This window comes from Myotis yumanensis, unplaced genomic scaffold (genome assembly GCF_028538775.1).
Source record: "Myotis yumanensis isolate MYYU_CA2020_CCGP unplaced genomic scaffold, mMyoYum1.0.hap1 SCAF_5, whole genome shotgun sequence".
Taxonomy (NCBI): Eukaryota; Metazoa; Chordata; class Mammalia; order Chiroptera; family Vespertilionidae; genus Myotis; species Myotis yumanensis.
Genome location: NW_027223756.1, coordinates 75,876,975 through 75,901,874, shown reverse-complemented (window position 1 = coordinate 75,901,874; position 24,900 = coordinate 75,876,975). Strand labels below are relative to the sequence as shown.

Here is a 24,900-nt window from a genome sequence, read left to right as displayed (position 1 = left end):
CCGGGAATAAATGTTTCATTGGTCATGATGATCAAAAGATGATGGTTAACACACACACACTCAGACCTCATCCCACCTGTTGCAGGGCTGAAGCAACACCTCTGGGACCCCCCACCCCCTTGCAGGTGGCCACACCCTGCAGTCGCTGCCCCACTCAGGACTCTGCCCTTCCCTCAGACTTCTGCTCTGTTTTCAACTTCTCAACATGGTGCCTGGACTTGACCTGAGTCTGCGGTGGGCAGGGTTGCAATGTCCATGAAATCTTCTCCATCTCCCTTTCCCACCTCTCTCCTCTCCCCTCTCCCACCCCATCATTGTTCCCCAGAAACAAATAGGATGGCTTCACTGATCAATTCTTTACATGTACAAACACCAAAAGCAGAGGGAACACCCCTGGTCGCCCCCCTCCCCCCAAACCCCAGTGCTGCGAGAGCAGCCAGCGGCGGGCGAGGCTGCCTCGGGAACGCGGAGCTGCTGGAGCTGTCCGGCTGTTCTGGAAACTTCTTTGGCCTCTGGGCTTTACCTGGAGGCCTCTTCCTTCAGCTCCTTGTTTTTCCGCACCTCTTCCGCGTGCTTGTCCTGGGAGGGAAGGGAAGGGAAAGGGCAGGTTACCCCTGAGGGGATAAAGGGAGGGACAAGAGAACCCCAAGAATGGCCACCACCGGAAGTGAAGAGCAGGGTCTCAAGGAGTCCTGAGGAGGGACAGAAGGTGGCAGGTGAGACTGGCAGGAGGCAGGTGAGTGAGTCTGCTGGTGTGGCCCCAGGTGGGGCCCCAGGTGGAGCCAACCTCCCTGGGGGCCCACTTCACAATGACCCCGGTGCCCACCAGCCTCTTCCTCCCTCACCTGGCCATCCTGGGGTTTGCACTGAAGATGCGACTTGACTTAATAGAAGCAGCCGCTCAGTGTAGCTGCTAAAGGAACGGGCAGAGCAGAGGGGCCTCATTACAGGTGTCCCCTACTCGCCCCTTGACTGCCACTTTCATTTCTTGTCTGTCTCCTTAGGAGAGTTGTCTAAGCCCCTGGGTGGAAGGTGAGGGCTCTTCAAGTCTAAATGGACTGAAGAATTCTTGGAAGCGCTCTCCAGCTCCAACAGGCGAGCTTTCTTACAGGTGTATGAAGAGGACCCTCTTTTGTTTCCCAGCATGATGAAGCCACAAGATGGGCCCTGCCTTCAGAGGCCTGTGAGCTGTGTGACCGTGACCAGCTCGCTTCACTGATCAGGCCTGACTCTCTGGTCTTTAAAGAGAGGGGCACGCATGGGAGGCTCCTTTTCCGCTAGAATTCTGAGATTTTAGTGTTTACCTCTAGGACTTATCGTTTGCAACTCATTCATTGTGCACAGATCCGGGTCCTCTACTGGGGGACTTCCTTGTGGGCAGGGAGCATGCCCTGTTCGTTTTTGTATTTTCCAATCCCTCCTGTGGCACCTTGCTCATGGTGGGTGCTCAATAAATATTGTCACTGCCAGACCCTGGATATCATCACACCCAGATATCAAGAAGCAACCTAGAACACGCCCACTAGGATATATCTTAAATTACCAATCTGTCCCTGCAGAGGCCCTAGAATTTTCCATGGTCCTGGGGAAAGTATGGGGAGGGGTGCATCTAAGGCCGTGGTTCTCAACCTTGCTATGTGTACCAGCATGACCTGGATAGAATGCTGAATTGCAGTCCTCAGGCACCATCCCTAGAGAAACAGCATGAGTAGATCTAAGACATGATCCACGTACCTGTAGTGTTAAACTTGGCACCAGGTGTGTCTGGTGCAGGTGGTCAATGACCCCACACAAATAGTGACACAGGCATTGTTGAAAGCGTCCCTGGCCGGAGCCAGGGCAGAAACCACACGCCCACCCCTTTCCTTCATTAGTGGGCAAGGCTGAATAGAGGTCAAGATCCCAGAGAAGTGAGGCCCACTCGAATGTCTGCTCCAACGTCTTGCTTCTTTGAGTCTTACCCGACCTCCAAAGCTATTACCCCGGAGTCTGGGTCTTCCTAATCTCTCAAAATCTACCTCCATGTCCAGGTGAGCTCCCTGGGCAGAACCCTAGGTTTCTGGACTCCGTTTCCTTGGCCTCCAATGAACCCCTGTCTCTGACAAAAGGCCAGCAGGACAACTGGGTGCTGGTTTCCCTGCAATAAACATTGAAAGAGCCACCTGGATGCATAGCCAACGAACTGGGTTCCCGTCCAGCTTAGTGGCTGTGTGCCACTGGGCAAGTCACTTGACCTCCTCTGACACGGTTTCCTCTGACACAGGCATTGCCGAAGGCTTTGGTAAAACAAGGGTAAGAGCTGTCCTGCTTACCTCATGGACTGGCTGTGGAAAGAGGGGTATGATGAAATAAGAAGTGTCGGACAGTCTTTCAAATACCATATCATGCTCTACGCCTCAATCATTTCTTCTCGGTTTGGCCCGAGAGCCATGCCTCATCCTATCCCAGTCCCAGATTTTTTTTTTTCCTGCGAGAGTTTGCTCCTAGCCATCCTTCAACAACTGGGGAAGTTTGAAATTAGACAAGAGCACTTCCCTCCTATCTGGTACATCATGGAGGCCTTGCTGCCCCCACCAATATAGGAGCAGAGGGGCTGCCACATGCTGGCCAACTGCAGGGCCGATGGGACAGACAGATCCCCTGTGTAGAAACTAGATCTTTCTAGTAGCTGTTGCGAGGGACCGGAGGCTCTAGGTGGACAGGCAGGAAGGAGTGGGGACCACGCTGCTCACCATGGGACGAGGCCACCGATCGGGTCCCGGGAGTCACCGCGCAGCAGGCGGCTCCTGGAAATAAAACACAGAGCTGGAGCGCTCCCAGGAGCTGCAGGAGAAACTGGGGCAGCCTTGAGACTCAGGAAACGAGGCCAACGTGTTCTTAGCAGAACGGGCTGTTATTCTGCTGACACGGAGACCAACCTCAGCTTCTCACGTTTCTCATATTTAGGTGACACCATTTGGTTTATTGACAAGAGGCAGCATATTGGAAAGACTCCTGACTCCCTCGGTCCATATCAATAGAGTTGGGAAGAATCATGTTTCCTGCTTAATGGGCAGCTCAGGTCATCGTGCCCCTGGCTTAGAGCCAGGAGCTCCAGTCAGCATCTCTCATTGAGTTGAATTGGTCCATTCAAGGAGAAAGCCAGGCGTGTACAGCGGCTTGTTTAGTCCTCCTCCCTTGCGTTCTCTAGATGATAAGAGCTCGAATCTCCCTGAGACAATGAGAAAGTTCCACTGTGTAGCTGTGCAGCACGTCCTCCAAGGAATTCCAAAGCTCCACTTATGTTTCTTGCCTATGACTTCCCAAACCATCCCTCGGAACTCGTTAGACCCAGCCTAGCGGAATATCCCCATTCCTGCCGGAGACTGCCTGCTCCCGGAAATGACGAATAGGTCTATGACACTTGCCATGGACGGAAGACCGTGTCCTAGGAGTCTCCTCTCTGATCAAGGCCGCTTACCTTCTCTTGCAGCCGTTCCAACATGGCAGCAAGGTGGGCCTCCCGGTTCTCCTTATTGGATTCCATCTTCTGGGCCAGTTTTTCTTTAGCCATCTTGATGAAGTTATTGTTCTCCTCGATGGCTTTTTGGATCACCTCCCGCTCGTGTTCCCGTTTCTCGGCGAGGTGCTTCAGGAGCTCAGCTTCCTGGTACTAGGGACGCACAAAGGGAGAAAGAGACTCTTGAAGGTGAGCACGCAGGGGATGTTTTTATCATCTGACTTAAAAGCTCCACACCCAGAACACATGCCTCCCTGAACCTGGTCCCCAGCCTACTTCCTAGATTCTCCACCATACCCTCAGTTCTCTTTTCCTCATGGCCATCATTCATTCATTCGTTCATCCATCCATCCATTCATTCAGGCATTCACAAATACTAAATGACCATATACTATGTGCCAGGCACTCATCTACCAACTTGGGAAAGAAAAAAGCCTAGTAGAGAGAACATACATAAATAACTCAAACCAAACCAGCATGTGACAGATGCCCTAAGAGGAATCCAAGGGAGGAGAAGATTATTTCCTGTTTGAAAGATGAAGAAAAACTTACACAAAAATTGGCATCGGAGGTGGGCCATGAGAATCAATAGGAAACAGCAGACACACCAGGGGGCCTTCTCCCCCTCCCCAGTGAAGGAGCCCCTTTTTTTACTTGTCTCATCTTTTCCTAAATCCTTATTGTTCGTCCATGTCTTACTCTTGTTGCTGTGCATGTCCGGCCGCCTCTTGGAGGCAGGTAATGCTGTGCCTGAGCCCCCTAACCAAACTGGAAGCTCCTAGAGACCAGGGACGTTGACTTCTTGTTCCTCTCCATGACGCCCCATTCTCTGCCCTGGGGATGGGAAGTGCTGTCTACATATTTGTAGGCCATGACCAGTTTGGCTCAGTGGCTAGAGCATTGGCCTGCGGACTGAAGAGTCCCAGGTTCGATTCTGGTCAAGGGCATGTAACTTGGTTGCAGACACATCCCCAGTAAGGGGGTAGGCAGGAGGCAGCTGATGGATGTTTCTCTCTCATGGATGTTTCTAACTCTCTATCCCTCTCCCTTCCTCTCTGTAAAAAATCAATAAAATATATATTTTTTTAAAAAATAAATATTTGTAGGTCGGTGGTGACCTGACCCCAGCTCAGAGCCACCACAGGTCTTCTCCAGTTCCTTCCCCCTCCTGCTGAGATGGAAGGGAGCAAGGGTAGCACTTACCTTCCTTCGCTCTTCAGCTGCTTCTAGTTTCTTCTGTATCTCTTCCAGCGATGGGTCTCGCCGCCTGGGGAGGGAGGCATTGAACTCGGGCACCCCATCAAAGGAGGGCGGCTTCAGGATGACTTCAAAGGACTGGCCGGAGGTGCATTTGTTCAGCTCGATGACTTCCATGTCGGAGATCACACACCAGTTCAGGTCCACCGTGTCAGCTGCAGAGAGAAGAAGAGGGGCTGCTCACCCCCTGAAGACGGCGTGGGCCCCCGTAAAGCACACACACATGCACACATCCGTGGGAGACCTGGGTGCCCCAGGCAAACCAGTGGCCAACGTTCTGGGTCTGTCCTCAGCGTGGCACCTACGTTCCATGGGCTCTGATGGGGCTAAGGAGAGGGTAGCCACAGTGAGGGCTCAGGCTCCAAGTTCAAGGTCCCAAGATATGTGATTTCTGACAATGGCTGTAGCAACGGTGTTTGCTTCTGCCACAAGGCTCCTCCCATAGTTGAGCTCTTGCTCAGATGGTCATCTATGGTGGCCAACAGTGTGCACTTACCCATCACCCACCACCCATCCACTTCTTCACTCCTCCTCCCACTACCAGTCTGATGGCTCAGCCTGTTGACACCTCTCCCCCTCTCCCTCCTACCCTGCTCTCTTCTTTCTCTCCAGTCAGCACTGTCTTTCCGCTGGCTTTGATCTTTTCTCCTACACTGTCTCCCACACCAGCCTAAACAACGGAAAAAAACATTCTCAGGTAACCCAAACACCCCCATCTCTCATTTTCAGACCAAACCCATCCCTTCCTTTTAACCCCCAGGAAATTAGGAGGTGACTTGTGCTCTGACCACCCCCAGTCAGGATGTGGCCATTCAGTGCTCCCTGCCAGCATTCAGGGACCCGCCAGCATGGCTATCACAGAACCTCCTTGGGCAAAAGTCCTCTTCCCACCTCTGGGCTCTCCCCCAGCATTCCCTACCCTTCCCGGAGGAGGCTTGGTAACTATGGAGTCTAAGGATGTCAGCCTGTCTTGCCTCCTCTTCCAGGCTAGGTTTTCCCCGAGGGCATCATCTCTGCTTCACCTCTGCACCCTCCACAGCATCATTTAAGTGAATGAACAAAAGCTGAGCTCAAGAGCACTCTGCACAGGGCCTGCGTCAGACCTTCGCCTGCCGCCTACTCCCCAGGCCCAGCCCCACGCCTGCCTTCACATGGTGCTTAGACCCTCGGAGTCAGCTGTGGTGGTTCTATTGGTCCTGGGAAAGCAAAGGTGACGTGGGGGGAGAGGTTCAGGAAACTGGGGTGGGGGTGCTGTACTATGGCTGTGAGCCACAGGAACCCTCCACCCATTACTTTCCTAGCGGTCGCCCTCACTTACCTTCATATTTATAGGATGACTTATTCAGGGGGTCGGCCAGGAAACAGGAGCAGAAGAGAGACACCAGCGGGAGCTCCTTCATCTTTTCCTTGTAGGCTGTGGGAACACCCGCAGGTGAAGACGACCGCCCTCCCCTAGTCTCCGGGCCAGCATCTGTGGGAGTCTGGATGCCCCAGCAGAGGGGGGTACCGAGCTCTGCAGAGGCACCCAGACCCACCCCTTGGCTGGGGACCCAGCACCCTTTGCCCCAAGCGGCCCTGTTTAGGACTCCTGTGTGTGACTGGACCTGATTCTGCCCACCTACTAGAACCCGAGCCTTCCAGAGCACGCAGATGACACCATCTTTTCCTTAGCACATCGTCCCCCTTCCTAGTGCTGAATGGAAAATGCTCTCAGGGAAAGATCCCACGCACCAGCCCCACCCAACCAGGCATCCTGGACCACGCTCTCTAGCTCCCCACAGGCGCCCAGGATTCTCCATTTCTTATGCTCCAGGCAGTGTTTTCCTGGAAACACGGGAGGTAAAGAAGTGGGAGAAAAAGCTCACCGTCCCTGACCTTCCCAGTACAGTAGTCACAGCCAGAGGGGCCGATGTCCATGACAGCCCAAGGGGTACCCCTACCACTGTCCAGTCTTTCTGTGTCTGGGAGGTTTTGAAAACCAGAAGGTCACAAATCATAGCGCACCCCACCCCCACCCCTGGCATGTGTTCCTGGCACGCCCGCCTCCCTGCCTTCCCCCGCCCTCCACCCCCCCTTCCCCGCCCCCCCCCCCTCCCCGCCTTGTTTTAAGCTCAGGTACACTCAGGCTCTCGCAGCTAATGCCCAGCGCGATGCCTGGACACTCTCCTCCTCATTTCCTTTTACAAATTGAAAACATAATTGACTTAAAAATAATACACATAGCCCTAGATGGTTTGGCTCAGCGGATAGAACATCGGCCTGCAGACTGAAGGGTCCCAAGGTTGATTCCAGTCAAGAGCACATGCCTGGGTTGTGAGCTCAATCCCCAGAGGGGGGCATGCAGGAGGCAGCCAATCAATGATTCTCTCTCATCATTGATATTTCTATCTCTCTCTCCCTCTCCCAAATCAATAAAAATATATTAAAAAAATAATACATGTGCATGGCAAATCCTTTTTAAAGCACACACACAGAAGAGCAAAAGGAAGAAGAGCTCAGCTGCAATCCCACCCACCGTCTAGAGATAACCTTTTGCAACCCTGGGTGTAATTCTCTTATCTTCTGTGCATCTGTAGGTACATACATGCGTGTACAGAAATAACCTGTGCTGTGGTGCCCCATCACATAAGTAAGTTTGTACCTACCAGCGAGGGTCATGTTTTCTGGAAGGTGAGAGCTCAATCCGACTGAGAGCCACAGAGTAGGTCTGTCACCAGCTCAGGACGCTGTTACAAACCTGAGAAAAAGAGAGTATTTTACCACTGACAGGTTATTTGCACAAGGAAGCAGGGAGGGAACCCCAGGAGGCGCCTCATCGGCTCCCACCTCCAGGCCCTCTCCACACACCAACCTTTCCCATACACCAGCCGCTGCCTCCGCACAACCCCTACAAAGTTCAGTTTTGAGGCACCTGAGATGATTTCGGAATTGGTTTCCTGCTGGGGTCCAATCCCAGCGGGTCCAGGGGTCCCCAAAGGTGTGGACGGAGTCGGCGAAGAAGGAATGACACGAAGACAGCCTTCAGTTGATCAGCAGCCTAGTCAGGACCTCTAGCCAGGATCTCCAGCCAAAGTTCTGGTCGGAGTTCTGGTTAGGAGCTGATGAGGATCTGATGTTTATAGTCTTGTTACATCCGTATTTATACCAGCTGATTTTTTTTTTTTTTTTTTTTTTTCTTTTTTTTTTATTTTCCTCTTAAAGTATTACAAAGGGTATTACATAAGTATCCTTTCCCCCCCCCCCCCCCCGCCCTTGACAAACCACTACCCTCCCTTACCCCCCAGTGTCTTATGTCCATTAGTTATGCTTATATGCATGCATACAAGTCCTTCGGTTGATCTCTTACTCCCCTCCCTCCTGACCCCCAACTCTCTCTGGCCTTCCCACTGCAGTTTGACAATCAGTTTGAGGCAGCTCTGCCTCTGTATCTATTATTGTTCAAAAGTTTGTAATGGTCTTTATTATCCATGAATGAGTGAGATCATGTGGTATTTTTCCTTCATTGACTGGCTTGTTTCACTTAGCATAATGCTCTCCAGTTCCATCCATGATGTTGCAAATTATACCAGCTGATTTTAATCCTGTCAATTTCTATTACAAAGGTTAGGGCGTTTCTTATCTCCATTCCAGGGAGGAAAGATTATGTAGCTTAACTACCTGCCTGACACTTAATTAAGGGGTTGTATCCCCTCCCTAACCTCAGGGAAAGATCCCCACCTGGGGAAACAACCTTTCTCAGAGAAGTGACCTTGGTTAAAACACATGGCACTAAGGAGAGCAAACATATTAAGAACAATATGCCATATACACCAGGTCCCTTGAAACATATGCTGTGCAGATGTTTCTTTCCTGCAGCGACTGTGTCAAGCAGCAAGGATGAACCGGCTTCCGGCAGTTTCCCAGTCTCAAGCCCCCTGAGAAGGCAGACATGGGTTTCCCCAAACTGTATGGATCAAAGGTTGTTTGTCTGTCTCCCTGCGCAGCTCTTTGGCTTGGCCCAAAGCAAGGGTTAGGGTGAGAGACAAATCCTAAATCAGAATTACCTTGGAGAGATTGGCAAAATAACTGTGGTGCTTCCCAATGACCCATTCTCATATAGGTGAGAGGGAGCTGGACAGAAGATGTCAAAAGACCTCTCCAGGTGCCCTCTCACTCCCTCCCCCCAGGAACCACCGTCCTAAGCACTCCTCAACCCCACTTAAGACAGCCCCAGACTATGAGAAGAACAAACGTTACTAAGGAATAATGACATCAAAATGTAGTCCAGGGCCCTATGGTTTGCCTCAGTGGTCAGAGCATCAGCCTGTGGACCGAAGGGTGTTGGGTTCGATTCGCGGTCGAGGGCATGTACCTCGGTTGCAGGCTCGATCCTGGGCCCTGGTCAAGGTGTGTGTGAGAGGCAACCAATTAATTGATGCATCTCTCACACTGATGTTTTTCTCTCCCCCTCCTCCTTCCCTTTCTTTCTTTTTAAAAAAAATATTTTATTGATTTCAGAGAGGAAGAGAGAGGGAGAGAAAGAAACATCAATGATGGGAGAGAATCATTGATCAGCTGCCTCCTGCAGGCCCCACACTGGGGATCGAGCCTGCAACCCAGGCATATGCCCTGACCAGGAATTGAACCATGATATCATGGTTCGTAGGTCAACGCTCAACCACTGAACCACGCCGGCCAGGCCTCCCTCCCTTTCACTCTCTCTAAATATCAATGGAAAAAATGTCCTTTGGTGAGGATTAAAAAAAATAAAAGTAGTACAGAGGTGGTAACCGGTGTGCGGGATTACCGTGGGAGCAGAGATGGGACCGTATACTCCGCACCAGGCCTGGAGAGCCAGATAGGGTTCTCTGGTGTTAGCAGCACACAGCACAGTCTTAAATGATAAGTCAGAATTGGCCAGGAGGTGGCAGGGGGGCATTCTGCCAAGGAACAGCACAGATAAAGGGCGGAGGTGAGAAAACTTGGTCTCAAGTGACCTCAAGCCGGCTGATGCTTGACCAGAAAGTGTGAAGGAGGAAGAGGTGGAGAAACAGGAGAGGTGGAGAGGGAGTAGACAGGGGAGTGTCTGGGGACAGTCGGTGACAGGGCTCCACTGAAGGCTACTGTTGGGTGGAGTGAGAACTAGTCAACAGTGCGTGGCCATCATGGGGACCACTCGTTCCTTGGCTACCGTGATGGTTAACTTTTGAGTCAACTTGACTGGGCTAACGGATGCCCACAGAGCTGGTAAACATTCTTTCTGGATATGTCTGTGAGGATGTCTCTGAAAGAAATCAGCATTTGAATCAATAGACTGAGTAAAGATCGCTCTGATCAATGAAGGTGGGCCTCACACGACCCATTGAGGGCCGGATAGAACAAAAAGGTGGAGAAAGGGCGAATTTGCTCTCTCTGCTTGAGTTGGGACTTCCATGTTCTCCTGCCCTTGGGCTTGGGAGCTCCTGGTTCTCAGGTCTTCTGACTGGCCTGACCCACACCAGCAGCTTTCCTGGGCCTCCAGCTTATAGACGGCTGATCGTGGGCCTTCTTGGCCTCCGTAATTGCATGAGCCAATCCCTCATAATAAATCTCGTTCTATGTATCTATATATATCCTATTGGTTCTGTTTCTCTGGAGAACCCTGACTGATACAGACACCCTCAGCGCTCACTGTGCCAGAGGGTGGCATGAGCCAACAGCTTCCCTGCCAACATCCTCACAAGACAAAGGACCCTGAGACTCACTTAGCACCCCTTTCCTTCCTTAATGAAGTGTTTTCCATCTGGGAGCCAGGTCTGTACTGGCTGGGGATGGGCAGGGAAGCCACGGGAAGCATTAGGCTCAGCTCCAGTTTTAGGGCTCAACCAGCGAGGACTCAAACACAGACTTCAGCTCTCTTACTACCTGTCACCAGTCACGTCACATGTCTAACTTTGCTTTCCCCATCTTAATGCTTCAGAGTTTTACAAATTAGATGAGAAAAGCGTAAGTACAGCATCCAGCCAAACTGAAGTGCTTCATAAATGTTAGTTTCCGTTCCTTGGCCTTTTCCTCAGGGTAGTTACCAGGTGCCACACGCCGGCTTCAGAGTCATGGCCTCTGGTTCCCACCGGCCCTGCAGACACTATTGTCCCCATTTGCCGATGAGGAAAGGGAGGCTCAGAGGGTCCATGTGGCTAGAAAGTAAAAGAATGGAGATTTGAAGCCGGGTCAGTTGGCCTTGAAGGGCTCTACTCCTGCAGCGTCTCCTTATGCTTCAGAGTCAGAGGCCCTGCCACGCCCCTCCCAGTGCAGCACAATGGGCCTCTCTCCTCGAGTCAAGCGGATCCTGACAGTACCAGCGAGTCTCTGAACAGGGCGCGGGCCTCCGAGCCTGGATGCGACATCCAGAGTCATGAGCCTTCATTCTACACCATCTCTGCTCATGACTCGGCGGATTGTGAAGGCAACTGGTAGAGTGAGCGAGCCCTGCCAGGAGAGGGAGCGGCCTCCGACTTCACCCTGAGAAAGAAGGAGGCTCAGCTGAGCTTTTTCTCCAGGAGCAGGTGCCTGGAGTCAGGGACCATGCTCCTCAGTGTGAGCGGAGAACGATAATTAAGACCCCGCATTTGTGGAGCACTTTGCAGGTTACAGTTTCTGTCACCCACATTGTCCCAGTTGATCTTTGCATGAGGTTGGGCTCGGCTGACACGAGAGGCATCATCAACTTCATTTTCAGACGAAGAATCTGGGGCTCAGAGAAGTTCAGACTTTTGGTGAAGGTCACACAGCCAGTTGGGGGTAGAGATGGTTCTATGATCCAGGTCGTCTGATTTGTCCATTCTTCCTTATGGGCAGTGGAAGGACTGGAAGTTAACTGCTCATTCTTCCATGGTGCTGAGGACTCGGGAAGAGCCAGTCCGGCCTAAAGATATGATTTAATTAAAATGTGCAATGAGTGCTGCCTCTACTTCGATGGGAGATACTGTGCTCAGAGTTTTAGGACAGGAAGAACCAGGTAGAGAACACAGGTCAGAGGGGCAGAGAAGGAAGGTCAGGGCAGGGAACAGGAATCACCCTAGATACAGATGGGCAGAGGTATGCGTGGCCAAGGGCTTCGTAAGCGAGAGCACTCAGTTTCCCAGGGTTGGAATCTGCCTAAGTTAAAAATATGTATTTATAGGGCATCTACTATGTGATAAATGCTTTCACTTTAATTTTCATAATAACCTTGTAACATAGGAATTGCTACCCCTGTCTTGTAGACGTGGGAATCGAGGCTCAGAGAGACTGTGACTTCCTAAGATCACTCAGTGTTGTGGGTTGAATGGTGTCCTCCAATGAGGCATATCCAAGTCATAAGCCCTGCACGTTATAAATGTGACTTTATTTGGAAAGGGTCTTTACAGTTTAATTAAGTGAAGGATCTCAAGATGAGATCCTTTTAGATTAACTGGGTGCTCCTAAATCTGATGGTGTGTCCTTATAAGAGACACACAAAGGAGAGACACACCGAGAAGAAGAGCATGGAAAGATGGAGGCAGAGGTTGGAGTGATGCTGCCATAGGCCAGGGAATGGCCAAAGCCACTGGAATCTTTGGAGGGAGTATGTCCCTGCTGACAACTTGATTGTGGACTTCCGGACACCAGAACTGTGAGAGAATGAATTTCCGTTTTTGAAGCCACTAAGTTTGGGGTCATTTGTCCCAGTTGCCATAGGAAATGAATGTACCCAGTAAGTGACAGAGCTAGGGTTCAAAACCCATCATTCTTTTACCCTAGCTCACTACCAGTGTTTTTACACAGTCTGATGTTTTCCTCAAGATGATCTGTGTACATGTGCCAGTGGGTACACGGGGCTCTTTTAAATCTTTGTAGCAATAGTTACATCATTTCTATTGCACTCAAGACTCAAAAGATGTTGCTGCCTATGGAATATTCTTTTTTTAAAAATATGTTTTATTGACTTTTTACAGAGAGGAAGGGAGAGAGATAGAGAGTTAGAAACATTGATCAGCTGCCTCCCGCACACCTCCTACTGGGGATGTGCCCACAACCAAGATATATGCCCTTGACCGGAATCGAACCTGGGACCTTTCAGTCCGCAGGCCAATGCTCTATCCACTGAGCCAAACCAGTTAGGGCGCTCATGGAATATTCTGAGAAAGGAGATAAGGGGTCAGTGAGGAGGGCATGACTCTTCTGAAGGGCCCAGCAATGCAAAGGGGCCCCAAGCCATTGGCTGGCGGCAGCCACAGCAGGGAACCTGACTTTACCCTTAATTAACCTGTGGCATCAGTGTTGGGTGGGGCTGGTCACACAGCCTCCCCAGCACTCAGCCTGGCTGTGAGAACTGCAGGTCGTCAGATGGGTTGGACCCAGAACGAAGGCACACCACTCGGAAGATCTAGTGATGTTAACCCTTGGCCCGAAGGCCCTTAAGAGCAGTTCTTAGGCCTCTCATCTTAGACACCAAGGACCCAGGCCATTCTTTTGGGCACGTCCAATCAACTCTAAGGCCCACAACCAGCCTTAGTCCTCGAGGCTGAGGCCGGGGCCCTACAAGCTTCTCACGTGCTGTGAGATCTGCTAAGTGGCTTGGTGGTTTGGGTCATGTTGTCATGGCCTGGGGCCAGCAGGTCTGTCCTGGGACTGTCAGAGAGGGGATAGTCAGGGTGTTATCGCCCAAGGTCAGAGAGAACAGAATGCCAGGAATTCCAGGAGGCAGGACAGAGATTGAGATCATGGAGGCCAGCGCAGGCATGAGGCCATGAGGTCAGGCTCATCAGTGGGAGATTCTAGGAGGACATCATACATCAGAGCATCATAAGGCAAAACCCCAGCTGAGGCAAACCTCTAGCCCTTGCATGTTTTCTGTTAAGGCAGAGGCCAATCCCAGGCCTTGGGTAGCCCCTAAGAAAGCCTAGCAAACTGAAGGCATTCAGTGGTAGCAAAGATCAAAGGGATCCCTTTTGATCAAAGAACCAGAGCTAGAGCTCAGGATGGCGGCTTCCTGACTCCCTCCCAGTGCTCGCTCCCACGCACTTCTGATGGACGCAGACAAGAGGCAGGGCCCCCCTGGGCAGCCCAGTCGCTGTGCTGTCAGTGAGGATCCAGCATTGCGGGTGGTGAGAGTGACTCAAGCTTCAGATGCTAAAGGTGAGCGTGTGATGGGCTTATTATGCACTTTAGTTTCTGCAATGCCTCTAATCTTGGAAGGGCTTTGGAACTTGACTGTGTGATGGCTGTGCACCTGAGTTCCTTGGCGGTCAGAGGGGGCCCATTGGGCTGCATGCAGGGCGCGTTGGGACCAATTGCTAGAATAGGAAGGTGACGATCAGAGACCTCCAGACCAGGGAAAGAGTTTGTGCTTCATCTTCAATTTGGTGGGAAGCCATTGACATCTTTTGAATAAGGGAGCGGAAATGGTGATGCTGGTAATAACAGCAATAATAATGGCTACCGTTTCTTGAGCACCTGCTTTGTACTAGGAAAATCACAGGCACTATCTCAGTTTATTCCCTGAGGCTCTTTTATAATGAGGAGATGGAAGCCCAGCAGAGTCAAGTTAATTGCATCACATCCTACAGGAAGTAAGGGGCAGAGCTGGGATTTTCATTCTAAAGCCTGGCTCTACCTTTAGGTTATACTGCTAGTGCAAAAAGATTCATCTAGCTCTGGCCGGTGTGGCTTAATTGATTGGGATCATGCACCAAAAGTTTGCCGGTTCGATTCCCAGTCAGGGCACATGCCCAGGTTGAGGGCTCAATCTCCTGTAGGGGGAGTACAGGAGGCTGCTGGTCAATGTCTCACTCTTGAATCCCTCTCTCTCTCCCTCTCTTTCTCTCTCTCTTTCGCTCTGCCCCCCTTCTCCTCTCTCTAAAATAAAAAAGGTTCATCTGGCAGCATGATCTTAGGGGAAGATGCAGAGGGGAAGGCTAGAAGCTGAGACTCGGCAGAAAGTGTTGAGGACCTGCCTAGAACAAGCTAACCCCTGGACTGTTGGCAACCCACCCAGCACTGTTTTACTGTTTGCAAACTGATCCATAGATTTTCCCCAGCTCCAGCATGTAAGAATCTGTATATGGAAAAGCAAATCATCACATATTTTTTTCCTATTAGTGATAGTCCCACCAGCAGCGATCCAGGACCATTAGGAGATAAGATGCAAACTGAGTAAGTTTTCATTTTCTGTCCTCACCTGAGGATATGTTTACTGATTTTGAGAGAGAGGAAGGGGGCGTGGTGGGGGAGGGAGAGGGGGGGGGGGAGAGAGAGAGAGAGAGAGAGAGGGAGAGAGAGAGAGAGAAGAAAGAAACACAGATAAGTTGCTCCTGTATGTGCCCTGATGGGGGATCCAACCTGAAACCTAGGTTGTGCCCTGACTGAAAACACACCTAGGTTTCGGGTTTGAGCACAACCTTTTGGTGCATGGGAAGCTCCAACCACCTGAGCCACCCAGCCAGGGCAGAACAGTAAGTTGTTGTTGTTGTTTTTTTTAAATACTAGTAAGTTTTTTATTTTTATTTTTTATTATTATTTTTTCTACTAGTAAGTTTTGATTGGGGGTGAGGGCGGCTGAAATTGAAGGTCTAGAATCAGCTGCTGACTGATGAGAGATCTCATGGATCCCCCAGTCTCCCCTAGAACATCCGAATGTCAGAGATGGCGAGACCCAGCCATTACCAGCCAGTGGTTTTCAACTGGGGGCAGCTTCACTCCCAGGAAACATGTGGGACTTTCTGTTGGTCACTAAACGAGAGTGGGGGCGGGGGGTGGTACTTGGGGACATTTAGTGGGCAGGGGCCAGGTAGGCTAAGTGTCCTGCATTGCACGCAACAACCAACAATAGTCCCTTCCGAAGTGCCAATGCCCTTCCCCCAGGAACCAAAGATCCCGAGATCACACTGAGTTGGCGGCAGAGATAAGATCGGAGTCCGAGCCTCTGGATTCCAGTGCCAGTACCCTCCCCCTCACACTGACCCCCTCTCTCTCCCCCAGACCAGGATGCGCGTGCACAGCCCACATGGGGGCCACCAGAGCAGCAATACCAAGATGGGAATGCAGAAGGGACACCACAGCAGGCAGACTTATTTACATGACCAGAAACAGTGACCCACACTCCCAGGCTTTCTGTAATGCAGTCAATGATCAGACGCTGACAGAGAAGAGCAACCAATTCTCAGATGCCAGATGGCCATTGATCGGGTGCACACCTGACCTCCTCAGGTGCCTCTGACTGCCCACAGGCCGGCGTGAGCAAGCATGCGATTTGTCACGGCAAGAAATGCCTGGAGAGGGCCAGCAGGATGTGTCAATTCCCCTGAGGGCTATTTTTGAAGGATAAGAAGCTAAGGCAAAGCTAAATGGTTTGAGTAGAGTGGTTCCGGGCAAGCGTGTTCAGAGGCTGTATGGGAACTCTGCAGAGTCAAGGCCTGGAAGCAATGAGTTTCGACCCAGGCCCTCTGACCACAAGCAGCACAGGAAGGTGGCTGTTACGACCGGGCTAATTATCAGTCTTTTTAAAAGTCCTGTGGCAGTAACTAGTATATATTTACCTGAAATAAGCTGCCCAAATGTCACAGAGTCATAGCATCTCTGTATGGGAACCCTGGTTATTTCATGCTGATCAGAGACTCGGATGGGCAGGCATATTTTATTTCGGTTAAATAATAATAATTTTTTCATGAATGTGGTTTTCATCCGTTCCACAATTACTATTGAATATTTAATTCTGTGCCAAGCCCTCAGCTAGGTTCTAAAATAGCCACAGAGTGTTTTTTGTTTTGTTTATTTGTTTGTTTTTTGATGATAAAAAGTGAGACAGGTTCCCTGGGTGGGAATTTGGAGCCTCCGGAAGTTTCACAGATGCTCTGCGGGCCTCGGGCAGTTCTCCGGCAGTCACACAGAACACGCTATGAAGGGACAGGAGTGGGTGTCAGCGCACAGGCCAAGGTGGGCTAGTGAGACACACGGAGGGAAACCGGGCAAAGCAGAATAGCGAGCGATGGACTGGCTTTGGGGGACTAACCACCCCGCTCCGGGTGGCTTCAAGAGGAAGAGACAGTGGGCGCCGCAGTCAAGATCCACCTCCAGCCAGGAGCTAAGAGACTCAGAAATGCAGCCTCAGTCGTGCTTCTAGGAATCAGGGAGGTGTCACCTGTTGGCAAACACAGAGCTCTGGGGTTTGTGTTTACACTGGGAGGCAAGCCAGAGAAGGCAAATGAAGCCTGGATCACTGACAGCTCCAAGTAACCCAAGTGAGGGCACTTGCTGGACGATTTCTATTTCGAGTCAATGTATACAGAAGAACCAGCGTAGCGGAAGCCAAGTTCAGGGGCACAGACCTCCATTCAGTGTCGCCGGACGGAGTGCAAGGCTTTGTGACCCAGGACCGTGTGAGGTCCTGAGGTCAGAGCACTTGGAGGAATCAGCATAGGGAACAAGCCTGTATAATCCTACTGTCGTCACGACATTAGGCGTATTCTGTAGTATTTTTACAGTTTACCAGGCACTTTCATAGGCATATGTGTGCATATATACATTTTATAAGTAATGTTTTAATTACAAACATAGTGACATCATATTGCAGAACAGCTATGTGACAGAGAAAGGAAAATCCCTGTCATCTTGCTACTTTTTGCTACTGGCATTTCCTTGTAGTTTTTTTCTTGTGCCTATGATCTGTAATCTGGGCATGTATATTTTATCATCTCATTCTCCCCAAATCCTATGAAATAGATACTACTATACCCACTCTATAGATAGCCAGTTCAGGTAGGTGACTTGATCTGCCCAGAAGTCATAGAAGTAATAAATAATGAAGATGGGATTCGAACCCAAGCCTTCTCATACCAAAGGCCATGTGGTTTCCAGTAGAGTTCCATGGTACTACCTCAAATCCAAGGCCAAGCATAAATGGAAGCAAGATGGATGATTGCCAGGGCATGTGGTCGAAGGGTGCACAGAGGCACATTTGCCCCAAGTCTGCCTCTCAACTGTGGGGGACCTAAGTGCTTACAACTCTCACCATTGCGCTCTTCTTTGTCTCAAGCATTGCCTCAGGAAGCCCGTTAAAATGTGCACACACGACCTACCAAGTGTCATGAATTAAATCACTTTCCTATGAGAAGAGCGCAGGCAATAGAACTTGGAAACATTTTCAGAAGTCAAGTTCTCAGTCCTTAGATGGGAGGAGCCATGGAGATTTCTAGCATTTTTACCCCCCAACCTTTTTCAGATGAGGAGACAGAGGGTCCAAGAGAACCAGTGCCTTCCCCAAGATTAAGTAGCAGTGACAGAGCCCGTGTTCAGGCCTGCAATTAGCTATGCTAAAGGGAGACTCCTATCCTTTGCAGTAATACTCTCGCTTTCTGTGTTCTTTCATTCATCTCCAATGCTTTGTAAGTCTTACATCTTGCGTTCATCTTGTAGTTAATATCATTTATACCTACATTTCACTACTTTGAGAATAAAACAGTACCTAATGATTTTCTTGGTGTGAGATGGTTTTGTCAGAGTGGCCTGGATTTTCAGTTATGAATTACCGCTACTGATTTACTTATTGAGAACTGACTATAAGCACTATGTGAGGTACTAGGAAGGAATACAATGATGAATTGAACAGACATATTTCCTAGCCTTAAGATATTTGAAAATTGCATTCAGCTTTATAAACATACTAGAAGCCTGGTGCACGAATTTGTGCACGGGTGGGGTCCCTGGCCTGGCCAGAGATCAGGGCAATTGGGGCTGTCTCCCTCAGTCCCATTTGGGCTTATGGGGGCTGGCCGGCCTGGGAGGTACCAAGGGAGGGCTCTAGGGCATGTCCAGCCTGTATCACCCAGTCCCCATTGGTTGGATCCTAGCAGCAAGCTAACCTATCAGTCAGAGCATCTGCCCCCTGGTGGTCAATGTGCATCATAGCGATTGGTTGACAGAGGAGCCGACTGATCAGTTGGACACTTAGCATATTAGGCTTTTATACATATAGATGGATTACAATTAGACAATGACTCAAAATTCTAATGTTTTCTTCATGATCATTATCAATATTCTTTTTGTACTAGAGTTCTGTAATTTGGTAAAAAAAATATTTGCTAAAAAATTAGCAAGACTACTCCTACAGTAATTTTTTTCTAGGAGGGACTCATGGAATACTTGCCGAGTCCTTACATATCTGGTTTGATGGTAGGAGCAGAAGACAGACAGACACCTATCCCAGTACCAATAGTCAAGTTGTGTTTGCATGATCAGCAGACAGAGCCTCTCACCTGTTTCCACATACGCTGGTCCTCCCTTAACCATTGGGAGAAGCTCCAAGACCCCAGTTAATGCTTGAAACTGCAGATAGCAACACTATATACACTATGTTTTTTTCCCTATACATGCATACCTTTCACTTGCAGGAAGCACTTTATGGCTTCTTTTGACATATATTTGCTGCCGGCATCACCACCCTCGCACTTTGGGGCCATTACTAAGTAAAATGAGGGTTACTTGAACACAAGCACTGTGATACCATGACAGTCGACCTGATAACTGAGACAGCTACTACGTGACTAATGGGTGGGGAGCAAACACAGCGTGGAAACTCTGGACAAAGGGATGATCCACATCCCAGGCAGGACCGAGTGGGGCAGAGTGAGATTTCATCACGCTGCTCAGAATGGCACGCAAGGTAAAACTTATGAATTGCTTATTTCTGGAATTTTCCATTTAATATTTTCAAATGACTGCTGACCAAGTGTAATTAAAACCGTGGAAAGCAAAACAGCAGATAAGGTGGGAGGTGGGGGGGGGGGGGGGCGGGCGGGGCACTATTGTACTCAATTTGAACCTTGCTTCCTACCTGGTCTGGATTTCTGGGCACTGACACCTAAATGACCCACTGGAATTCTGCCGCGCCCCCCCGCAGCCCCCCACACTCCCCCATTGGACCTTTTACGCTAGTGTCTGAGCTCAGATCTTTTTTCTGATTCACATTCTCTGGTTTGTTCTCTGAACTCCCAGGTTGCCTGGGCCCTGTCATATGTTAGGCCAACCAGCCCAGACTCTCTGCCCCTTCTGATCTGTTCTGTCCTCCTGCTTCCCACCACCCACCTCTGACAGCAGGACCCTGAGGGGGTGGATACATGGCTGTCAGTTTATTTTTATTTTTATTTTTATTGATTTCAGAGAGGAAGGGAGAAGGAGAGAGAGATAGAAACATCAATGATGAAAGAGAATCATTGATTGGCTGCCTCCTGCATGCCCCACGCTGGGGATTGAGCCCACAACCTAGGCATGTGCCCTTGACCAGAATCAAATCTGGGACCCTTCAGTCCGTAGGCCGATGCTCTTTCCACTGAGCCAAACTGGCTAGGGCTGGCTGTCAGTTTTAATTGATGAAAAAGTCCAGTGAGTTTTGGTCAGGGAGATGGAGAGGGGTATATGGGGCGGGGTTAATATACCCACATCTGTCTTTCTAGTGGGATTAAAAATGCAAATAATAATAATAAATAAATGAATAAATAAATAAACAACCAAAAAATGCTTTTTTAAACAGCAGAAGAAAATTTTTTGGTCTTTATTCCTCCCCAAAGAAAAGTAGAAAAAGTAACCTTTTCCAGACTATCACATCTCTAAATATAGCAAATTCTCACTTTATGAGCATACTGAATTGTACATGATGAATGCTTATTTCCCAAGGAGAGAGAGAGAGAGAGAGAGAGAGAGAGAGAAGGAGAGAGAGAGGGAGAGAGAAAGAGAGAGGGAAGAGAGTTTGGTTCTTATAAAAATTATAAAATAAAAATTACAGGGCATTATGAAAATTACATTTTGCATATTTTATAGTTTCCATCCCCCTGCAAAAAAAAAAAGTCTCATTTCTAACCATCCGTGACTTCAAAATATCTGGGAATCCTATGCCTCCAAATGGGAATCTCCAGGTAAGTTGAAAATAATATAAAATATCCAGGGAGAACATCTTAGGGGTTCAGGAAAAATGTAAACCTTTCTTTGGTTATGATCGTTATTTTTAAAAAAATATCCAATTATTTAAAATCAAGAACATAAAAGATCTGAATTTTACTCTTCTTTCTATATTGTTGGGTTAATGTAGACACTATCTCTCTCTCTCTCTCTCTCTCTCTCTCTCTCTCTCTCTCTCTCTCTTCCCCCTTCCTTTTCTGATCCACTGCCTTTCTCTCTGGATCTCAGTTCATCAGGCTTTGTTGCTCTATTTTAAATCTTATCAGTCATCCCATCTCTGTCCCATAGAGAGAACGGTGGTTCAAATGTCCTGGTTGAATGAAAGAAGGCAGCCAACCCCACTTGGCTCTTGGATTTCTTTTTTTTTTAAATTTAATATATTTTTATTGATTTCAGAGAGGAAGGGAGAGGGAGAGAGAGATAGAAACATCAATGATGAGAGGGAATCATTGATTGGCTGCCTCCTGTACACCCTCTACTGGGGATCCAGCCCAAAACCTGGGCATGAGCCCTGACTGGGAATCGAACCGTGACCTCCTGGTTCATAGGTCAACACTCACCCACTGAGCCACACTGGCTGGGCTCTTGGATTTCTTTTATGAAGCCAAATGAAATCTAGATATTAAGCAAAAACGGAAGACACTCCCATTACTCCAAGGCCAATAGTATGTCTCCTCAACAGTTTGCTCAGGACACAAGATTTCTCTCGCTTTGATGGGTCCTTAGAAAAAAGTATCTCCCTAAAGATGGAGCTTTTTCCAGTTAAAAAATACTTGGATTTAGTTGGACCTTTGGGCCCTTATTTTGTACCTGGGAATAAGGGCACATGAATAAGACAGTTCTCCTTGCAAGAAATTCAGTCTGCAACATGCGTGGACCTCGAGGACATTATGCTAAGCAAAATAAGCCAGTCACAAAAAGACAAATATTGTGTGATCCCACTTACATGACAGAATATAGAATGACGGTTGCCATGGGCGGGGGTTGGGTGGGGGGGAATAGGCAGTTATTGTTTAATGGGGACAAAGTTTTAGTTTGAAAAGATGAAAAAGTTCTGAAGATGATTGGGCTGATGGCTGCACAACAATGTGAATGTACTTAATGCTACTGAACTGAACACTTGCAAATGATTAAAATGGTAAATTTCATATTATGTGTATTTTACCATGCTTATACATTAAAAAAGAAGTTTATGGTCTAGTAAGAGTTATTGATAGGTTTACAATCTTATAGTTAGAAAAAGAAATTAGAGGTCTCTCAGCCCAATGTTTCTCAAACCATTTTCTTACTGGGATCCATAATAAGGAATTGCATTTATATCATGATCCAGTATGTATATGTCATGCTACTGATATATACATGTGTGTATATATATATACTAGAGGCCTGGTGCACAAAAATTTGTGCACTTGGGGGGGTCCCTCAGCCTGGCCTGTGCCCTCTCGCAGTATGGGAACCCTCGGGGGATGTCCACCTGCTGGCTTAGGCCCGCTCCCCGGGGGATCGGGGCTAAGCTGGCAGTCACACATCCCTCTGGCAGCCTGGGAGTCCTTGGGGGATGTCCACTTGCCAGTGGGGAGCAGGCCTAAGCTGCAGTCGGACATCCTTAGCGCTGCTGAGGAGGTGGCTTGTGGCTGAGCAGAGCTCCCCCTGTGAGAGCACACTGACCACCAGGGGGCAGCTCCTGCATTGAGCGTCTGCCCCCTGGTGGTCAGTGTGTGTCATAGTGATCAGTCATTCCTAGTGCTTCTGCTGTAAGGGTCAATTTGCATATTACCCTTTTATTATATAGGATATCATACATATATCAGTGCATATATGTATACATGTATATATATGTCAGTGCATATATATAGTCATTGATACATACACATATGTATAGACTGACGAACACATAGATGTATACATAACTGAAATACAAGCATAAATATATAATCTATATTTACTTATATTTATAAATATATATATAATTGAAAATATATAACTAGCAAATGGTATAGGTAACATTATTTATTCTACTATATAGAATGAGTTCTGACTTATTTTTACACAATTTTATCCCATTTTATTTTTAAAAAATCAGTTATAATCCACAAATCAATTTCACAATCCACTAATAGGTCTCAATCTACAGTTTGAAAAACATTAATCTAGACCAGTCTCCAACACAACACAGAAATCTCTATAGCCACACTACTGGGTGGAAATCCAATTTCTGCTTGAGTGCTTTTCGTGCTGGGGAACTCACCCCCTACCATGCTCTATGGTGGGTCCATCTAGCGATGCAAGAGTCTCACTCACTGCAAACCTGTCCCAGAAAGGCTGGGACCCCCGGACAGGTGCGCAGGCGCTGGCGAGGATGAGTGGGCTTCCAGGAGAGGGGAAGGGATAGTTCCAGAAAGCAAGGTGAGGGCCTGGGGGCAGCTGAGGAGAAGGGAGTTGGCTGGCCCTAGAGCAGCGGTTCTCAACCTTCTGGCCCTTTAAATACAGTTCCTCATGTTGTGAGCCAACCATAAAATTGTTTTCGTCGCTACTTCATAACTGTAATGTTTGTTGCTACTGTTATGAATCGTCATGTAAATATCTGATCTGCAGGATGGTCTTAGGCAACCCCTGGGAAAGGGTCGTTCGACCGCCACAGGGGGTCGCGACCCACAGGTTGAGAACCGCTGCCCTAGAGGCTAGAGCGGGCTCTCCGAGAGACTCAGCTGCGCTGATCAGACCTCTCGCCTCTGCCTCCTCGCTGCTCCCGCTCTGTGATTACTTCCTCATCTGGCAGATGATCTCACTCCCCGGCACCCTGACTCCCTGCCTGTGGGAGGGGTTTCCTCCCTCCCCCCCCCCCCCCCCAGGGGCCTCAGCCTCAGGAGACACAGATTCCCCCACCTTCCCTCTCTACCTCCCCCCCTCCCTGCAGGACTCCTGCAGCCGCCGCTGGCCAGCCTCCTGCTATTCTCTTGGTCTTGACACACGGGGTATCCCTGCCCCAATGTGCAGACACGGGCTGCCTGAGCCCCCACCAGGGGCTGTGGAGACCTGCCCGTTTTCAGGACAATGGACTCCACACCGGACCGTGTCTTCCCGGGAGGAATAAAACCCAAACAGCACCGCCGCGTGGGGATAGCCGGCCGCTGGACATCCACGCCCCGGGTCCCGCACGAGGAGAGGGCTGTGCCTCAGCCGCAGGCGAGGGGGGTGGGCTGAAGGAGTCGTGGACGGGCTGGGCCACAGGCAGGGACCAGGGCGTGGCAGTTGTGGGTCTCGCAGGTTGCAGCCTCACAGCCAGCCACCCTGCCCAGGTAGGATCAGGTTGACCTCAGGGCGGGGCGGGGCAGGGAAGAGGTGGTGATCTCATTGCATCCTTAGAAGCAAGAGGAAAAAAGTAACTTGGTGCCGATAGAGGATAAAGAACGGGTGATACAAAGGGAAAGGGACAGGAGACAAGCTGGGGCTGAGAAAAGAAATGAAGAACACGGAGCAGCTTCTAGCTCGAAAGGGTCTGGGGTCAGAGCCCGCCCCAGGGAAGCCAGACGCTGAGCAAGACCTTTCTCCCCAGCCCCAACACATCTCGATGCAGGAAAAAACCCTCCCCGTGGACATCTGACCCAGGCGGTTCCCGCCCACCCTCTCTCCCCTGAGCTCTGGAATGGGAGGGACGCCGGCAGCCCACCCTCTCCCCTCTGCGGAGAGCATTCTTTTCCCCTCACCCAATTCCCCCCCCGGGGATTTGACAAAGTTTAATTGCGTGAAACCAAAAGGCAACACAATAGGTGCCGGACCCCTTGCTGCTTCTCCTCTTTGAAGCGGCCGGTTTCCTTTTTCTTTTATCCGAAGAGCCTCGCATAATTTGCATTTCATTTCTACTTACCTGCAGTCCCGTTAGAAGCGAGCTGCTCCCTTCCTCACTCCCTCAATTAGTGGTACCCTGGGCTTCTCTCCACATCAGCACCACTGCTCGGCTCTCGCCATGACATCACCTCCGAGCTCTCTGATTGGCCAACAGTGGGTTGCTTGGCAATTGGACAGTTTCCTCCGGCGGCGGAGCAGGGATTGCCTGAGTGAGTAACTCTTAGCAGGCCAGGGAGTGGAAGATGATGTCAGACAAATAGCCTGCTTGCCATGCAGCCTGTAGAGCGGGGGGACCAACGGGGTGAGGGTGGGGATGAAGAAAGAAAGAGGGAGTGGTACGGGAAGGTGGGGGTGAAGGCACAGCT

At 49.6% G+C, this 24,900-nt stretch overlaps 1 protein-coding gene across 4 annotated transcripts; it reads right to left on the bottom strand.

Annotated features, from left to right (window-relative positions):
• On the bottom strand, nt 1-24,652 carry STMN4 (stathmin 4). Of its 4 annotated transcripts, XM_070415607.1 has the most exons (8): nt 24,555-24,652; nt 7,402-7,493; nt 6,075-6,170; nt 5,346-5,426; nt 4,703-4,911; nt 3,461-3,652; nt 2,733-2,786; nt 1-579 (listed from the first exon to the last, which is right to left on the bottom strand). In XM_070415607.1, exons 2-7 carry the CDS (start codon nt 7,412-7,414, stop codon nt 2,766-2,768), a joined length of 612 nt encoding a protein of 203 aa, XP_070271708.1. In that variant the 5' UTR covers nt 7,415-7,493; nt 24,555-24,652; the 3' UTR covers nt 1-579; nt 2,733-2,765. The 4 variants fall into 4 exon arrangements, with proteins under 4 accessions (XP_070271708.1, XP_070271707.1, XP_070271710.1 ...); XM_070415606.1 differs by lacking the exon at nt 2,733-2,786; XM_070415609.1 differs by lacking the exon at nt 5,346-5,426.
• Nucleotides 24,653-24,900: the final 248 nt, after the last annotated feature.

Coding starts and splice junctions, on each gene's coding strand:
- STMN4 (XM_070415606.1), bottom strand. Junction 4,912..5,345: donor GAGAGAAAGAAGAGAGCAGG/GTAGGAGGGAGA, acceptor TTCTCTCTGCAG/CTGACACGGTGGACCTGAAC. Junction 580..3,460: donor TGGAACGGCTGCAAGAGAAG/GTAAGCGGCCTT, acceptor CTTCCCTCCCAG/GACAAGCACGCGGAAGAGGT.